The following is a 17797-nucleotide window of genomic DNA, read 5'->3' on the forward strand; positions in this document are numbered from 1 at the left end:
GAAATTTTGCCCTCTTGGTCCTTAGGACTTTTGGGGCTTTTCAAGACAGCTGATAATGAAGTGCTGCAACCATGATTATTGGATATTGTAGGCCTTTATAGACTGATTCTGCTTTTCTGCTATGCTCTTTCACAGGCACTATACTGCCATCCACTTGCCAAGGTCAAAGAGCAGGAGGGCACAACATCCATTCTTGGTGGTTGCCCTAAAGTTACAGAATTCTCTCAAATGGAAACTCACAAAAAGTCAACCCAAGTTAATCTGTATAATCGTAGTAAGCATCAAGACATGAATAGGCAAAACTACCAAAGGAGTTTTAGCGGACTTCAGTACTTGCATTTTATTGTATTTTGATGATTTGTTTTTATGGCTTTTTAAGCTAATTGGTTGCCCAGAGTTTGAGTCTTTAGGAGATGTTCATTATGAATTTAAATCAACCAATCACTGTATTTGAATAAGCTAAATGCCTAAATTTCAGAAGGCTTTAAAATGGGAATTTGGACCAACAGACCAATGAGTTTTGTTCAAGTTCAGACATATATCCAAATAGGATGAAGGAAATAGTTTTTGTGTTTGGCATGGTGGGCAAAAAATGGGTAGGTGGGCAAAAAATGGTAGAGCATCTGCTTTGCCAAAGGTTTCTGGTTCAGTCTTTAGCACAGGGGTAGTCAAATACGGCCCTCCAGATGTCCATGGACTACAATTCCCAGAAGCCCCTGCCAGCAAATGCCACCAGCAGTCACAGTATACAAAGTTAACCTTGATATGGCTCAATATAGAGTGGGTCCATGTGTTCACAGTCAGGGTAAGTAATCTAAAATGATATTCACTGAGCCAAGTTTTTTCCTAATCTCACATACAATGGGCTGATGGCAAATGACTCTTATGTTCTCAAGAGTGCAATCAAAGCCAGTCGCTTTTTAGAAATTATTAGGAAATAGACTGAAATTGTTAGTTCTTCTATACAGGTACAGACTGTTGCCTTCTTTGTGTCCTAACTGGGGCTTTTGAAAATCCCTGGCTTGTCATTGCTGGCAACAAGGATGCTAGTGTAGGTGAACCTCTTGTCTAATTCAGCAAAGTTCTTTTTGTGAAAAAAGAGTATGCTGGTAATTTAAAAAGCTATATCTAACCACAGACAGACTTGTTAAGTGTTGGGTGAAGGGCTGTGGCTCTGTGGAATTGCCCATGCTTTGGATACAAAAAGTCCTAAACACCATCCCTGGCAGCTCCAGTTAAAAGGGCCAGGCACAATATCACAGGTGTCCCTTTTGGAAAGGCTAGTTTCCAGGAAGCTATCAAAAACTATCCAGATCTCTGCTTTTCAGCCTTAGTCCAACAGAAAAGAGTGAGAAGCCATTAATATTAGGTGATGTTATTGGCTTTTACTTGACAACCTGGAAAGCCATTGCCAGTCTGAGTAGACAATACTTTGTTTATTTATATTTTAATTTACATACTGCTGCTCCCTGAAGAGTCTTGCGGTGGTTTACATCATAAAACATTAAAATACATAAAACCCCAATAAAAACTTCCCAAATTTAAGAACAACAACCAACAAAGGCGACAGTGGACACATTCTCTTAATCCCAATCCGTCCCACCTTGTTCAGCCCAATGGCCGAGTTCATTCTCAGTGAGAGTGGGGATCGACCCAATAGGCCACGGGAGGATCCTAGTTGGAATGCCGGGACTCTGCCTTGGCCTCATAAATAGGCCTGGCAGAAGAGCTCCATCTTGCAGGCCCTGTGGAAAGCTGACAACTCCGGCAGGGCCCTCAGCTCTTCTGGGAGCTCATTCCACCAGGTTGGGGCCAGGACTGAAAAGGCCCTGGCCCGGGTCAACGCCAAGTGAACGTCCTAGAGGTCTGGGACAACCAGTAAATTCATACCCACAGATCAAAGAGCTCTGACCTTAATGAAGTGATACTCAGATTCAGCATAACACACATTCATGTGGATGTTTAAAAGGGATTATAGCAGTCATGCTACTTTGTTTTGTCTGGAAAATACTGTAAATATTATCCTTCTAAAAAGCCAAGCAGTCGACAGTTATGAACAGAAAATATATTAAAAACAAAGAGAACAAAGGCTTTGTTATATTTATACATCTTCACCAAAGGCACTTTGCAATTTAGAATGATGAGTTGGGGCTCCACAGGAGCAGAAGAGCTGCAAGGACAGATGGGCCAGGCCAAAGGGTCAGAAGGAACCTCCCTCATACCCATGTTGCCAAATGACTCTGCAGAGGCACAGAGGATGACACTCCATAAAGTACATCGTCTCAGGAGGCAATCTATCCTGTATATAGTAGAATCTTTTAATGGACTATGTGAGCAGAAAGAGGCACACCAAGTGAAAAATGCAGTGTTTTTGAAGTCTACTGAAACTGAGATGACATATTTTTCCATAAAATATGTGGGCTACAAAGTCCTACTTTCAAAATGAAAACAGATTTATGCCCAGTTACAAAATCTTGCCAGAGCTGAGATAATAATTAACAACTTTTGCTCAAGCCACGGTGTTCTAAGCAAACCCAGATACATATCTATGAGGCGGAAAACGCTCTGGGTATTTGGAAGTTTGTTTCTGCTTGCTGCATATCAAAACTCCTGAAGCAATCCAGATGATACTTTGATATCCTGAACATTTAGAAAAAGAGATTCACATTTTATATTTCTGTGCAAATGTTAAATAGATAATTTGCTTTCCCCCCAATATTACATTCATAATGATGATATTTTGTAGTAATCTTTGGAGCTTCAAATCATGGGTTCTTAATGGCAAACACTTCCCTAAAATTCTTTTCAAATTCATCTTGTAGTATCCGTCCCATTGCTTTAATCTTCTTGTCCTAAAGAAATAAGGGATTAAAATCTCATTTTGAACATTGTGTACTTTGTTTTATTTATAATTTCCTTTTCACAACACTAGCTCTATCAGGTTGGACCCTGCAAATTCGTTTAACTAACAGTTAGCACTGTTCCCAATGAGAACAGTCTTTACCAAACACAAAATGTTCTTTCACCACTGGAAAAGTCTCTTGTATCACAGGAAGGCATATTTGTCCATGGCTGGGGAAGGAGGGGAGCCACCACCATAAACTTGAATAATTGAAGGACCAGCTTAAATTTTCATTGTTCCAGGGGGATCTGCATTGCACACAGAACAAAATTCTATTCCAGACCTAACTGCAGTGTGAGCAACCAGTGGGGATGCAAGTCAGGCCTCCTCTGTTTTGTGCATTCCTGAAATTATGTGCAAGGCCACCCTGGCTTTAAGCCCTGAGGCTCATGCTCCTCCTTGCCAATGCTTCTTTAGTGTTCAAGGGAGGTGTGCTACATCCTAGCCCCCTACTAGGGAACTCTAGAGGCACCCCTCAAACTGTTCCTGTCCCAGGACCATAAAAGCATAGAGGCCCTAGACTCCTAGGCTGAGAGTTACCCCTTTATCACCAAAGTGATGATTCAGGGTACTCAACTCAGCTGCACCATCAAAACAACATTTTCCCACACTATTCCTGCCTGTCACAGTTAGGAAGGTAAAAACTTGTTGCCAGTTGTGCCGGAGGGGCAAAAAATTCCTACCCAGCTCACAAATGAGTGACTGGCTTGCACCTGTTCTGAAGTAGAAGGAGGGAGGGTGGGCCTTCTGTTTGCTGTTGTCAAAAGGGCTGGGTGTTGGGAAGTCTAACAGTGGGCCCATTTGAGGTTGGTTCATATGCATCCTTCCCTTGGATCACCCTAACTCCTGCAAAGCTTTTTGGCTGGTTTTCCCTTTCTGCCTGCCACAGCCAAATCTGCCTCTACCTCACCATTTGGTTCAGGAAAGGGAGCAACATTTGCTCCCTGGAAACTCTACAATACTGAATAGCTAAGAATACAGGAAAATCACCACAATAACATTTAATTATGAAATCTCAACTAAACAAATAGCGACATGGGCTACCCAGTTAAGAAAAAAGCCCACATAAATAGGTTTGCACCAGTCTTCTAAAAACTGGCCAAGAGCCTGGCATTCCCTAGGTAGCCTAGTTAGCTGGGTGGCTTGGGAGGGGGGCTCTCAGTGAGTACAGCATGGGATGGATGGAAGTGCTACTGGATTGTCACCTCTAGTCCTTATTCAACTCTGAAGGGTTTTATTCCTAAATTTAATACAGAATGGAATTTTGATTCCACCCCACTCCGACAGTGACATACTTAACCATCCATAGACAAGGGGTAGAGAGATTAATGCTTACTTGAGCATTCTCCTGGAAAGACTTGAAGATCTCACGCATATCTTGTATGAAACAGCCTACATATAGATAGTTATCTTTCTGCAGCTTCTGTTTTACCACCTAAAGACAAATGGAATTCTTTATCAAAAGCCCAATTACAAATCAGGAATACTAGGAAATATCGTTAACCGCTCCTGCGGAGCGCATAAAATAAAACAGTAAGGGCCCCGAAGGCGGGCCCTGTCCGGGATGAGGAAGGGTGCCAATTGGCCACTTCCTCTGGACTGACGAATCGGGAGGCGCAAAGCGCCTCCCGATCCGCCCCCCTCCAACATCGGCCGCATGTGGCCGACCACCGCCATTTCCTCCATCGCCGCAGACAGCACACGTCGCAGCCTGGCCGTGCGGCCAAGAGGAGCTCGTGACGGCCGCAGCACCTGCCAAGAGGACAGGTTGCTGCCGGGCCACCCAGCTCAGAGCAGCTGGCGGTGGCAGCTGCAGGGGCCTCAGAGCGCCAGCCTCGACTTTGCCCCAGCCCCGAGCCTGCCCGCTGCCATTTCCTGCCTCGCCGCCACCTACGGAAGGAGGCGGCAGCATGTGGGGGGGAGGCTCCCAAGCCGCCCCATGGCTGGCCTCCGCTGCGGGGGGGGGGCTGGGCAGACGGAGAGCCGCCCCACCCAACACATGATGCCTGCTAGCGCCCGCTGTATTTAAAGTACAGCAGATTTAGTTTCTAGTATTAATATAATCCCTGTATATCTCACTACTTTGCAATATGAATGAAATAATTCTCTCTGTGATGATAACCCCATATTTCTGTTGCTTTAATCTTGCTATTACTTACTTTGATTGGGTTCTCAGTGAAAAACCTGGCATCTTGACAAGAGGTCTTCAGAAACAGGAACTGGCAGTTCTACAAAATAGAAGAAACCTGTTTGTTTAAGACTGTCCTGCTGTCCTGCTGTGCATAAACACGTAAAATGTCTGGTCCTTGGAGATAAGTCTCACTTATTTCAATGGAAGTTACATTCACAGTAAGCGTCCTTAGAGAGCAATCCTAAGCAAGTCTTCTCAAAATCCCACTCAAGCCTATTCACTTGTGTTTATTCCAGCAAAGCATTCTCAGGATTATACTCTGGTGGTTTTCACATGGGCAAACTGAAGACCTATCAACCATTGAATAATCAAACAAAAAGAAAGCTGGCGGAAAATATTCCCATGTGCTTTTATTGTATACCTATTGTTGTTGTTGTTAGGTGCGAAGTCGTGTCCGACCCATCGCGACCCCATGGACAATGATCCTCCAGGCCTTCCTATCCTCTACCATTCCCTGGAGTCCATTTAAGTTTGCACCTACTGCTTCAGTGACTCCAGCCAGCCACCTCATTCTCTGTCATCCCCTTCTTCTTTTGCCCTCAATTGCTCCCAGCATTAGGCTCTTCTCCAGGGAGCCCTTCCTTCTCATGAGGTGGTATTTGAGTTTCATCTTCAGGATCTGGCCTTCTAAGGAGCAGTCCGGGCTGATCTCCTCTAGGACTGACCGGTTTGTTCGCCTTGCAGTCCAAGGGACTCGCAAGAGTCTTCTCCTGCACCAGAGTTCAAAAACCTCAATTCTTTGACGCTCGGCCTTCCTTATGGTCCAACTTTCACAGCCATACATTGCAACTGGGAATACCATAGCCTTGACTAGACGCACTTTTGTTAGCAGGGTGATGTCTCTGCTTTTTAAGATGCTGTCTAGATTTGCCATAGCTTTCCTCCCCAGGAGCAAGCGTCTTTTAATTTCTTTGCTGCAGTCCCCATCTGCAGTGATCTTGGAGCCCAGGAAAATAAAATCTGTTACTACCTCCATTTCTTCTCCATCTATTTGCCAGGATTTGAGAGGGCCGGATGCCATGATCTTTTTTTTTCTTGATGTTGAGTTTCAAGCCAACTTTTGCATTCTCCTCCTTCACCCGCATCAAGAGGCTCTTTAGTTCCTCTTCGCTTTCTGCCATTAGATTGGTATCATCTGCATATCTGTTGTTGATATTTCTCCCTGCAATCTTGATCCCAAATTGTGACTCCTCTAACCCCGCCTTTCTCAAGATGTGCTCCACATACAAGTTAAATAGGCAAGGTGACAGTATACAGCCTTGCCGAACTTCTTTCTCAATTTTGAACCAATCAGTGATTCCATGCCCGGTTCTCACTGTTGCTTCTTGACCTGCATATAAGTTTCTCAAGAGACAAATAAGATGCTCTGGTATTCCCATCTCTTTAAGAACTTGCCACAATTTGTTGTGCTCCACACAATCAAAGGCTTTAGCATAGTCAATGAAGCAGAAGTAGATGTTCTTCTGGAACTCCCTAGCTTTCTCCATGATCCAGCATATGTTGGCAATTTGATCTCTAGTTCCTCTGCCTCTTCGAAATCCTGCCTGTACTTCTGGAAGTTCTCGGTCCACATATTGCTGGAGCCTAGCTTGTAGGATTTTGAGCATAACTTTGCTAGCATGGGAAATCAGTGCAGTAGTGCGGTAGTTTGAACATGCTTTGGCATTGCCCTTCTTTGGGATTGGAATGTAAATTGACCTTTTCCAATCCTGTGGCCATTGTTGAGTTTTCCAAATTTGCTGGCATATTGAGTGTAGCACGTTTACTGCATCGTCTTTTAAGATTTTGAATAGTTCAACTGGAATGCTGTCACCACCACTAGCTTTATTGTTGCTCAGACTTCCTAAGGCCCATTTGACTTCACATTCCAGGATGTCTGGCTCCAGGTCAGTAACTACCCCATCGTGGTTATCAGGGATGTGAAGCTTGCTCTTGTATAGTTCCTCTGTATAATTTTGCCACCTTTTTAAAATCTCTTCTGCTTCTGTGAGGTCCCTACCATTTTGGTCCCTTATCAAACCCATCTTTGCATGAAACGTTCTCTTCATATCTCCATACCTATTGATGGGGTGTCAAAAGGAGAGTCAAAAGTAGCCCTGATTAATTCTTCATCAGTGACTCCATGGAGCAAACTTTAATGATCATTATAAAGAGTCTAATAATATCAAATTGCCTCTGCAGGACATAATATAACTTGCTATCACGAGGGGATTCTATACTTTTCCCCAACAGCTGTCCAGGCTTTACAGCAATCATGGCCAAACTTAATAAACCAGGTAGAAATAGCCTCCATCACACTCTGGAGCAAGCTTTCTCAACAGCCCTGGGAAGGGTTTCCTGAATGGGTGGGAGTTTATTGTTTATATATGTTTAAAATGTGTTAAACATTTATCAGGTGATATGACCATATACGGTCATGTCGAGCCCTCCCAAAATAGCCAATGATGAACCTGGAGGGGGTGGGAAGGGGAGGGGCCTCAGGAAGGAGTGTATGCAGCTATGCTTCTCAACCATATTCTGCACGATCACGCCAGTTCTAGGGCTTCTCAAAGCCTGAAGAATATTTGATGGGTTTCTCAGTGTTAAAAATGTTGAATGAAGCTGCTCTAGAACCTACCAGCAAAGTGTATTATTTTTTCTTTGGCAAGGTTGTTTCCAGGGATTTTACTACTTTGCATACCATTCAACAGTAATGGACAAAATGTATCTCAGTCCCTTCCACTCCAATGTCTAACACAACTTACCAGCAGTTGTCTAGGAGTCATTTGACGTCTTAGGACAAACTGTTCCATGTAACTGGAGGGTTTTGCTGAAAACTGGCTCTCACTTTTGCAATAGATACATATCCACTTCTTGCTAAAATGCAGTACAAAATGAGAGGATAGTGTTAGGAGCACTTTGCTCATAACTAATGCACAATCATTTATACTGAACAAACAATATTTAGTGAGACCTCCCATTTAATCAAGACATTCTTAAACATAGATTGACTCTCAAGTTTTGGATATTAGCTCCCACCCAAGAAGGAAATGGATGATAATGATAGTTTTCTTTGCTATTAAATGCCTAAAATTATTTACAAAAATAATTACAGTTACAGTTAATTTACAGTTACAAAAAGAAAATCCATTCTGTTCTTTTGACTAAAACATATGCATTTTTCTTTACATGGAAAACAGAAAAGCCCTGTACTAAAGGGGAATATACACATGACATGCTTTCTTCTGAGCAAGATTTATGCCATTCCCAGAGCTTTCCCTTTCAATTTGGACAAAAAGTAAACCAATTCTAATTCATTTCAAAGGAGAAGCTGCAGAGCAGCTACTTTGAGTTCTCCATACTCCATTGCCATGCTCTATTGCAGCTCACTGTTGAATGCTACCCCACCCAAGCCCCCAAGCCTCAACCAAATACCTGGTGGAAGAGTTCCATCTTACAGGCTCTGTAGAACTGTGAACACTACTGCAGGTCCCTTAGGTCTTTCAGAAGCTCATTCTACCAGGTTGGGGTCAGGGCCGAAAAGCTCCTGGCCCTGGTCACGGCCCACTTCCCTTGGGCCAGGGACCACCAACAGGCCTTTTCTCTTTACTCACTAAGCCACACTGTAGCAAAATAGCTCAGCTAGGTAAGGAAAAGTGTGGGTTTCTGGAAGCACAGTGGGGAAATGAAGGGGAACTAGGGGAGGGGTAGCAAATGGTGTGGAATGAGGGGGTGCCAGTCCCATGGTGCTGCCACCATAGCCGGCTAGCATGTTTGCATCACTGAATGGAATCAGCTTTTGAAAGCTCTTTTCCATTCATTAAACAAGAAATATTATTTACATTGTTTCTCCATCAGTGCAGTTTTGCTTTTATACCAGGAGAATACTAAAACTAGTCTTCAGCACAATGGATGTTAAATCCCTTTGTTAATGTTCATTCAAGGGTTCACAGTTAGGACAGTCTAGAGTTTATTAGAGTAACATTGTTGGTTTCTCATAGGTACTGGTTGCAATTAAGGTTGTGTAGCGCTGCTCCCTTTGCCAGATGTAGGTGCTGTTTTACTTGCAAACACTGACATTGTTGACTTGCTCATTTCATATTCAGCCTTGCTAATGCTATAGAATTCTAAATTTCCATGCACAGAGAGAGCTAGAGATAAAAGAAATGAAACCAACCTTTCTGTGGTATAGGCATCTGGAATATGGCAAACATTGTGGAAGGATCTAGGGCACGAATCACAGCAGATCAAGGAACCGTCCTGCTTACAAACTGCACAGGTGTCATCATTTTCTGCCTTTAAGAAAAGATTACTGTGAAAAATAAGCATACACCAAACCAGAAAATAGTTATCTAGACAACAGTCCCTGTAACTATTTAATGTATTAGATTACATCACTTTGGCATCTCCTTATTCCTATATTCAGTAATTTTTTCTTTGCCAATTGCATCATTATCATGATAGGGGACTGTGGACATTCTTCATATAAAATGTTTTATCCTTTGTAGATACGTTAACATTTCTGCTTCTGAGGAAGGTGGTTGCCTTCCTCTGCATAGCAACCTTGGGGATCTCCCATCTAAGTATTAATTGTGGCCAACCATGCTTAACTTCTAGGCTCTGAGGAGATCATACTAAGCTGGTCTATTAGTTTTGCTATAAATCTGTTATCTGAATAAAAATGCCCTCTGTCCTGAATAATTCAGTTTTGCATAGTTTGCGGAATGCCAGATTTCCTGATCTCAGTTAGATCACTGCCAAAAGTGAAGCAAGTCATGCTATGTGGATGAAAATAGTTTTAACTGTAGATTCTTCTGGGTCTGCAATATTGAAGAAAAAGTGAACAGTTTGTCTGTGTCCATGTGTATGTGTTAATGTTTGCAGGAAAACCAGTTTTCGCTTTAATGAGTGTTTCCTATTTCCCCCTTAACACCTTTCTTTTCCCCCTTCCCCCCTTACATCTCTTCTCTTAGCCTTTTATTTTGCCCTTCTGAAAATCTTATTGTTCATTTCATAAAAGGAAAACATGATACATTTAAAATGTAGTGGTTCAATTCAATAATAGCCAAGGTTGTTTCCACACTAGCTAGTTGAGCCAGTTTTATTTCTGATGGGACATATTCCCACCACCACCCACCACCACCCTGCTTCCACATAATATCATGGTGCTCTCATGGTGCGCTTCCAGTTACTCTCTGGCTTTCCTGTGACCTTTTCTATACCCACTTTGTAACACTCTTTCATGAAAGACTGCAGCAATTGGTAACTGATGAATGGCTATACTGATTTTTCAGTTAACACTTAAACAAACCCAGAAAAGCCCATAAGACTTTGAAGGAGAAGGCATGAGACGGAGATGAGACACGGGGGACTGCCAGAGGGGGGAAATGCACTGCCACTGCACTGAATCAGCTGATACAATGAAAAAAACAGAGTATCGTTACTGGGGGGGGGTGCTAGGCAGTGCCACTTTACATGATTTGATCTGATTCAAAGAGTAGCAGTGGAACAGCCACTGAGGAATGGAGCTTTGACTCTCAAAAGCTTAAACCCAAAAAAACGTGTTGGCCTCTATGATGCTACTGGACTTGAACCTAGCTATGAAGCAACCTATATGAATATCAAAGTTAAAAGGAATAATCAAAATGCAAAGTTGAGTGATCTGTACCTACCCACTTGTTTCCTTTGCAAACATAGCAAGAACAGTCTCCTTGGTGATTTTTCAAGCTTCCATTCTATCCAAGAGAATCATTTTTTATTAATGCTTGTAAAGCAGATTACAAAAAGCATTCCAGCCAGTTATTTATTAAATTAGTTATCTACAATTAACATTTTCCATTCAGGGGAAATCTGTGGCTTCTTCTTTTTTAATCAACAAGAACTAAGTTTATTTGAAGTAACACTAACTGTGGTAAATATTAACAGGTAACACTCAATTCCAGAACAGTATATGGGACCAATGAAAAATCTGATCCCTACTGAACCACTAAGATTACCTCCCTGTTAAGCTATTCATCACTCAGTTCTATTCTCTGCATTCCTACCTCTCCATTTCTAACTCTCACTGCTTCCAGTCCTCAAACTTCTATTGTCTGTTTCATTGGATCCTGTACTGCTGCCTTGCCACAATGACCCTCAGGAGTTGCTGACAATACTCCAGTGAGAAAGCCAGCCAGGAAATCATATGTTAAGTCTCACTCCTCTATTACCTAGAAAATAGTTTCCCAGATTGAAGGGTGATCACTCAGGAAATCATCATGTCAATGGAGAAAAACTAAGCTAGCTTTCAGATCCCAGAGCAGCCCAGGGTGCTTGACTTAACTAGCACAAACACTTTGGAACAATATGAAGGAACATATGTGTTCTGGTAACAATGCAAAGACACATGCTGAAAAGACAGCCTTTCATGCCATGAAAGGGATTACCTCTATTAGATCCCATAGAGGTTTTCCCTTGGAATGAATGTCCCTTTCCCAAGATCCATTAGTAATTTCACAATTCATTTCCACAAACTCTTCAGGAGTGCACCACCGCTTTTCTGTTCGGATGCTTTTTATAAGTGGCCCTGCACATTAACAAAACAAAAAAAAAAACTTATTTAGAAAAACAGAAGTGAGAAATCCTGTGCACATAATTTTGTATCTGGTATTTTACCATACTCCTCTTATTTATTTATTTACTTACTTTTCAATTTATTACCTGCCACTCACCTGCTACAAATCTATGTTTGTACAGTACTCCTGTTACAGCACCACACTGCACTGGAATTCCTGATGAAGACAAGAGAGTAATAAAGTACCTTACAAATGTGTGTGTGTGGGGGGGGGAGAATCCTGCTTCTGTGCTTCCAATAACCAGAATGGGAGAAGGAGCATGGATTTCTGGATTCACCTGAGGTCCTTTTTGCACTCCATAGGTATGGTGCCAAGAGCCACTCACCATGCTCATTGTCTTTGTCTTGGTTTCTATGGGCTTTGAATGTTGAGTTTAGGGGGTTTGTGTCTTTCTTTCTCATCACAACTTAGTGGGTGGTTTGGCATTGGGCTGGATCCATTTTAGTGGAAGACTGGGCCTTGCATACACATCACCCAGCACCCGAATATATCATGCCATCCCTGAGTGTTCTCCTTAGCAGGTGGGCTGAAGAATGGAGCCTTTCATCAATTAGTAGGTGGGTTGCCTGATGCTGGATGCAGGGACCTTAACAAGCCAAATCTCTACAGCTGTAAACAGTAAAAAGTTGTGGCCTTTTTATACCCCACCAAAGTGTGCGGTTATACCTTGTGCTGCCTGCCACTCTTGGCCACCTCTTTCATTGCTGGTTAGGGTCGATAGATATTTGCTTGCAATGACTCTTTTAAAACTGTCATCTACTCAGTCATTGTGAATGAAAAACACTAACAGCTCATTTTCTATTAGCAATTGTTGGTGAAATGTATATTTTGTTAGAAACCCCATGTTATGGTTCAGGTTGCAGAAAAGGTAAACCTACTCAAATTGCCACTTTTATCAGCTCCTCAGAAAGCCAAATCAACACTCCTTTGTAGACAGCCACATAATGCTCTAAGTGCTGATATGCAGATATAAATTGCAATTCCTAATCAAACCAGAAGTCAGAGGAAGAATGTGTGTGTGACTTTAGGTGTGTGTTCTTTGAAAAAATCTATGACCAATCATTTCCCACTGACACAAATTCCCAATAAAATTTAGCCATGTTCAGGGGGCATCCAATACTAGGAGGCAGAACGCTTTGCATTATGCTCCTATCCCATATAGAAATCCCCGCAGTTATCATAGCCCACTGCAATGCCATTCCTTCAGTAGATTTATTTTATACTTGGCTCAGGAACTCAAACCACCCAGTGACCTTCATGAGTGAGCAAGCAGGGGTTTAAAACTGGATTTTCTATATGCGACCAAACAGTCGGGGAAGATAGGGAAACCCTTCAACCAAAACTGACACTGACCTGATGACTGAAACTGGAATAAGCACCTTGGATCATTCTCTTCCTGACAAATAAAAAGAGAGACAGATAATAAAGCTAACTCCCACAAAATCAACATTATTCAACAAAAGTAGTTCTTGGGAGCCCTTAAAGATCACATATTTATAACACACTGATGCCTGAAAATGTCTATGCCTATTTCACTTCTTGTCTAATTGGCTTTTGCCACATTCCTTTTCACAGAATTTCCTAAGTCAGTCCAAGGTTCTTGCACTGGGCAAACAAAAAACCTACCTTGTCTGCTGCCAAGAATACCATGTTGCCTTGCTGATTTCTCATGCACATCATTCTGTCATCATCGGTTCACTCTGGCCTCTTCATTTGATCTATTCTCTGAAAGATCCTATAGAACTTGACCCATCATATCTTTCAATCACAATCCCCCCAATTATTTTTTGCTCCAGACCAAACCTGATCATATCCTTGAGTGTTCTGCCACAAACAACCTATCTGAAGACATCATCCTGATGACAGCAATATGCCCTATAAAAACTCAAAATAATTTTCTAAATCACATATTCCCACACAACATATTCAAAGATTCTTTCTCTTTGAAGACCGGCTGTGACTACAAAGGTACCCAAATGACCAGAACTATATCTCCAAAATACTTCCTCTGCATATTCTACATGAATCTGTTGTTGTTGCTGTTGGGTTTTTTTGGGGGGATGAAACCAGCCAGATGCAGAAATAAAGTGCCAAGCTAAGTTGCCAACTGGAAAAGGAAAAGCGGTTTTGACTTTTTAAAATTTTAATATATGGAAATGGACAATTTTAGGTTTTTCATGGCACAGACCTAAACAACCTCACCTGGTAATTCCTGGTCCAATTGATGTTAAGGAGACTCCCGAAGGAACCAGTTTAAAAGATGGCAACTCTATCACATCTATATTAACAGTTCAGATCAGTGGTTCTCAACCTGGGGTTGGGACCCCTTTGGGGGTCGAACAACCCTTTCACAGGTGTCTTGGCAGGGTGAACAGCTTGGCCGGGAGGGGGGGGTGGCGCTGCAGCCACTGTTGATGCTCCTCCTGCAGGCAGAAGAGAGCGAGATCGGCATGGTGGGACAAGAGGCAGAACTGAACTGAGAAACCCCGGAAAAAAACCAATTTATATACATTCATGAACAATGGCTCTTCACGTCATTGGTCAGTTTCAGTTTAATTTCTGTGAAAGAACACTTGCATAATTTTATGGTTGAGGGTCACCACAACATAAGGAACTAAATTAAAGGGTCATGGCATTAGGAAGGTTGAGAACCACTGGTTTAGATTGTTGCACTATTAAATATACCATGTGGTGTAGTGGTTAAGAGTAAAAAGGTAAAGGTATCCCCTGTGCAAGCACCGAGTCATGTCTGACCCTTGGGGTGACGCCCTCTAGCGTTTTCATGGCAGACTCAATATGGGGTGGTTTGCCAGTGCCTTCCCCAGTCATTACCGTTTACCCCCCAGCAAGGTTAAGAGTAGCGGCTTCTAATCTGGCGAGCTGGTTTTGATTCCGCACTCCTCCAAATGCAGCCAGCTGGGTGACCTAGGGCCAGGCACAGTCCTGTTATTGCTGTTCTGAGTGGGCAGTAATATCAGGGCTCTCTCAGCCCCACCTACCCCACAAGGTGTCTGTTGTGGGGAGAGGAAGGGAAGGTGATTGTAAGCTGCTTTGAGACTCCTTCAGATAGGGAAAAGCGAGAAATAAACACCAACTCTTCTTTTTCTTCTTCTAATCATGCATCCTTGGATGATACTTAATTGGATTCCAAAACACAGGACAGATAAGGGAGGTTATCAGCTAGACATTAAATATGAATAGTGTATAGCAGATACAAGAAAGGGGATTTGCCACACAGATGCAACACTGAGAATTCAAAGTTAACCTGAGCAGGCTATGTACATGTCATGGAAAGAGGCTTCCCACCATCATGTGCAAAACTAGGAAGCTGAGCCCTGAGCTGCAGGTCCAGAGTTTCAAAGAATCAAGACCATACATTGAACATGAGTCAGCAGTGTGACTCAGTGGCTAAAAAGGCAAATGGGATTTTGGGCTGTATCAAACGGAGTATTGTGTCCAGACCACAGGAGGTTATGGTACCGCTGTACTCTGCTCTGATTCGGCCTCACTTGGAGTATTGTATTCAATTTTGGGCACCCCTGTTGAAGAGGGATGTAGACAAACTGGAGCGTGTCCAGAGGAGGGCAACAAAGATGGTGAGGGGTTTGGAGACCAAGACATATGAAGAAAGGTTGGGGGAGCTTGGTCTGCTTAGCCTGGAGAGGAGACGACTGAGAGGGGATCTGATAACCATCTTCAAGTATTTAAAGGGGTGCCATATAGAGGATGGAACAAAGTTGTTCTCTCTTGCCCCATAGGGACGGACCAGAACCAATGGGATGACATTAATTCAAAAGAAATTCAGTCTAAATATCAGGAAGAAGTTCCTGACAGTTAGAGAGGTTTCTCAGTGGAACAGGCTTCCTCAGGATATGGTAGGTTCTCCATCTTTGGAAATTTTTAAATAGAGGCTAGATAGCCATCTGACGGAGAGGCTAATTCTTTTAAGGCTCAAGGGGGTGGCAGGTTACAATGGATGAACAACAGGGATGTGAGTGTCCTGCATAGTGCAGGGGGTTGGACTAGATGACCCATGAGGTCCCTTCCAACTCTATGATTCTATGATCATCATGTGCAGAACTAGGAAGCTGAGCCCTGCAGGTCCAGAGTTCCATCATCACTTACCATTTCTGCTTGACCACACAGCTGTGAAAATTCTGTAACCTTCTTTTTCCATAGATATCGTCTTGAATTCTGGATTTCAAAATGAAAGTTTGTAAGATAATATTTTACACATCACAAAACCAGTATCATTTAGCAAATTTTGACAGTGATCCAAGAAAGCTGCATGAGGTTGCCCCACACAACTACTTGCGTTGTTACCATTTGTACTGTTTCAAAAAATCAAGTGACATTGTAGTAAAATGTTGCAGACTATCTTGGAGTTATGAGAGGCAGCACATATCTTTGTATAGCTGGTTAACCATTATTTTTCCTCACTGTTCTGCAATGACATTAGATTGCTGAATAGGGGAGATGATCATATACATATGAAATGTGAGCAATATCTACCAGATAGAAGGGGGATTTGCAATGCAGTTGCAAGCATGAGAATTCGGAGAGAACCTGTGAAGGCTATGTACATACTGTGGAAAGAGAAACTGCATCAGCATCTGCAAGATTGGGATGTTGAGTCATGTGCTGTGTGTGTGGAGCTACACCATCATTTGAGACTGAGCCCTTCCGCTGTAGACGTCGTCTTGAAATCTGGCGTTCAAAGTGAAGATTTGTAAAATATTTCTGTTTAACACATCACAAGACTAGTATCATTTCACAAATTTTGATACAGATCCAAGAAAGTTGCATGAGGTTCTGAGGCTAATTTGCATAACCATTTGCTATGTCATCCTTTTATAATTTTGAAGAATCAAGAGACGTTGTAGTAAAATGTTGCCCACTTTTATTACCACAATGGCTTTTTGTCTATTTTTCTTGTCTCCACAGGTTAATACACTTGCACATGAATACAATAGCATAACATCTAGTCTAGTGATATATAAATATGATCTCTGAGTGCCCAGTTTTGAACCAGAGTCCAATATTTGTGGGTTATGTCCAGGAAATAAATTGAGAAAAGACACAGCTTACAAATGCCCAGGAGATTTCCAGACCCTTTAAATGTAGCATCATGCCAGTCAAATGCAAGCTGAATAGTCCATTGACATTGTCCACATCTAGCGTCTAGCCCGCTGACTGCTCACTACATCCTCCATTTTAAAGCGCTTCTCTGGAAATCCCAAAAAATGGATTCACCAACCTAAAAGCACTAGTGACTGGAGAGCAACCAGCAGGCAACCAGCAGAAGGAAGGTATGGAGGCTCAAACGCGCTAAAGGCATCTGCAGCATCCCACCCTCACCCCTTCCTCCCTTTCTCTTGTTCCTGGGGATGATAATTACTTTTTAAAAAATGGTGAATTTCCTGGAGCAATGAATAGGCAGACACGTGTGTAGGAGATGCCAGAAATAAAAGAATATTTCAGTCAACAAAGTGTGCCTCTAGAAGGTTTTCTTCCCACCCCCCAAAATCAGTAACGATATTAATTTACTCATTTATCAAAGGACTCTTGCCGCTTTGGCTTCAGCCTCCATGGAAGTCAATGGCATCATAGACTATAATGGGAATGTCAGTTTTTCTGCCTTTCCCAGGGCCTGAGGGTGTGAGGTACAGCCTCCAAACTTTCAGGGTAGCTCTGGGAGGCTCTTCCCTGACTCCACTCCAATTTTAAAATTATTGGTCCAGGCGGTCCACATCTAGGGACTCCCAAAGAGGATGCCCCCATCTCTCCATTATATCCAACGGAGAGTCGTCTCTTCCAGTAGCAAGTGAGGAGGGTAAGACGTGCAAAAAGAAGGCAGACAAAGGCAAGGCAGCAAAAATGTGAGGAGGGATGGGGGCGTGATATGTTGTGCTTTGCCATTCCATTGGCGTGATGCTATTTTTACTAATATGTGGAAATTCCCCCAGTGTTTCCCAATTAAAAGTTCCAAGGAGCAGCCTCTTCCAAAGGGACAGAGTTGGGGTGAGAAGAGTTCAAGGGCTGAAATAGAAAGGATGTGAGAAAATAAAGCAAAGAAATAAACCAAACCCTGATCTTTGTTGTGTGGGAGTC

General features: G+C 42.6%; 1 protein-coding gene across 5 annotated transcripts in view; it reads right to left on the reverse strand.

The window, feature by feature from the left end:
- Positions 1-1421: 1421 nt before the first annotated feature.
- The window catches only part of LOC143843346 (nuclear body protein SP140-like protein), a 47088-nt gene continuing 30712 nt past the window's right edge, over positions 1422-17797 (reverse strand). For 2 of the 5 annotated variants that reach the window (XM_077349258.1, XM_077349259.1), the window contains exons 10-20: positions 16274-16393; positions 15812-15880; positions 13040-13082; positions 11783-11842; positions 11498-11637; positions 10745-10807; positions 9250-9368; positions 7838-7949; positions 5062-5130; positions 4239-4337; positions 1422-2852 (exon numbers count right to left, since the gene is read on the reverse strand). In XM_077349258.1, coding sequence (XP_077205373.1) covers positions 2766-2852; positions 4239-4337; positions 5062-5130; positions 7838-7949; positions 9250-9368; positions 10745-10807; positions 11498-11637; positions 11783-11842; positions 13040-13082; positions 15812-15880; positions 16274-16393 — 981 coding nt within the window. In that variant the 3' untranslated portion in view covers positions 1422-2765. The remainder of the gene's footprint in view (positions 2853-4238; positions 4338-5061; positions 5131-7837; positions 7950-9249; positions 9369-10744; positions 10808-11497; positions 11638-11782; positions 11843-13039; positions 13083-15811; positions 15881-16273; positions 16394-17797) is intronic. The other 3 variants (XM_077349262.1, XM_077349260.1, XM_077349261.1) reach the window with 3 other exon arrangements.

The sequence above is a fragment of the Paroedura picta genome, chromosome 8 (genome assembly GCF_049243985.1).
Source record: "Paroedura picta isolate Pp20150507F chromosome 8, Ppicta_v3.0, whole genome shotgun sequence".
In the NCBI taxonomy this organism is placed as follows: domain Eukaryota; kingdom Metazoa; phylum Chordata; class Lepidosauria; order Squamata; family Gekkonidae; genus Paroedura; species Paroedura picta.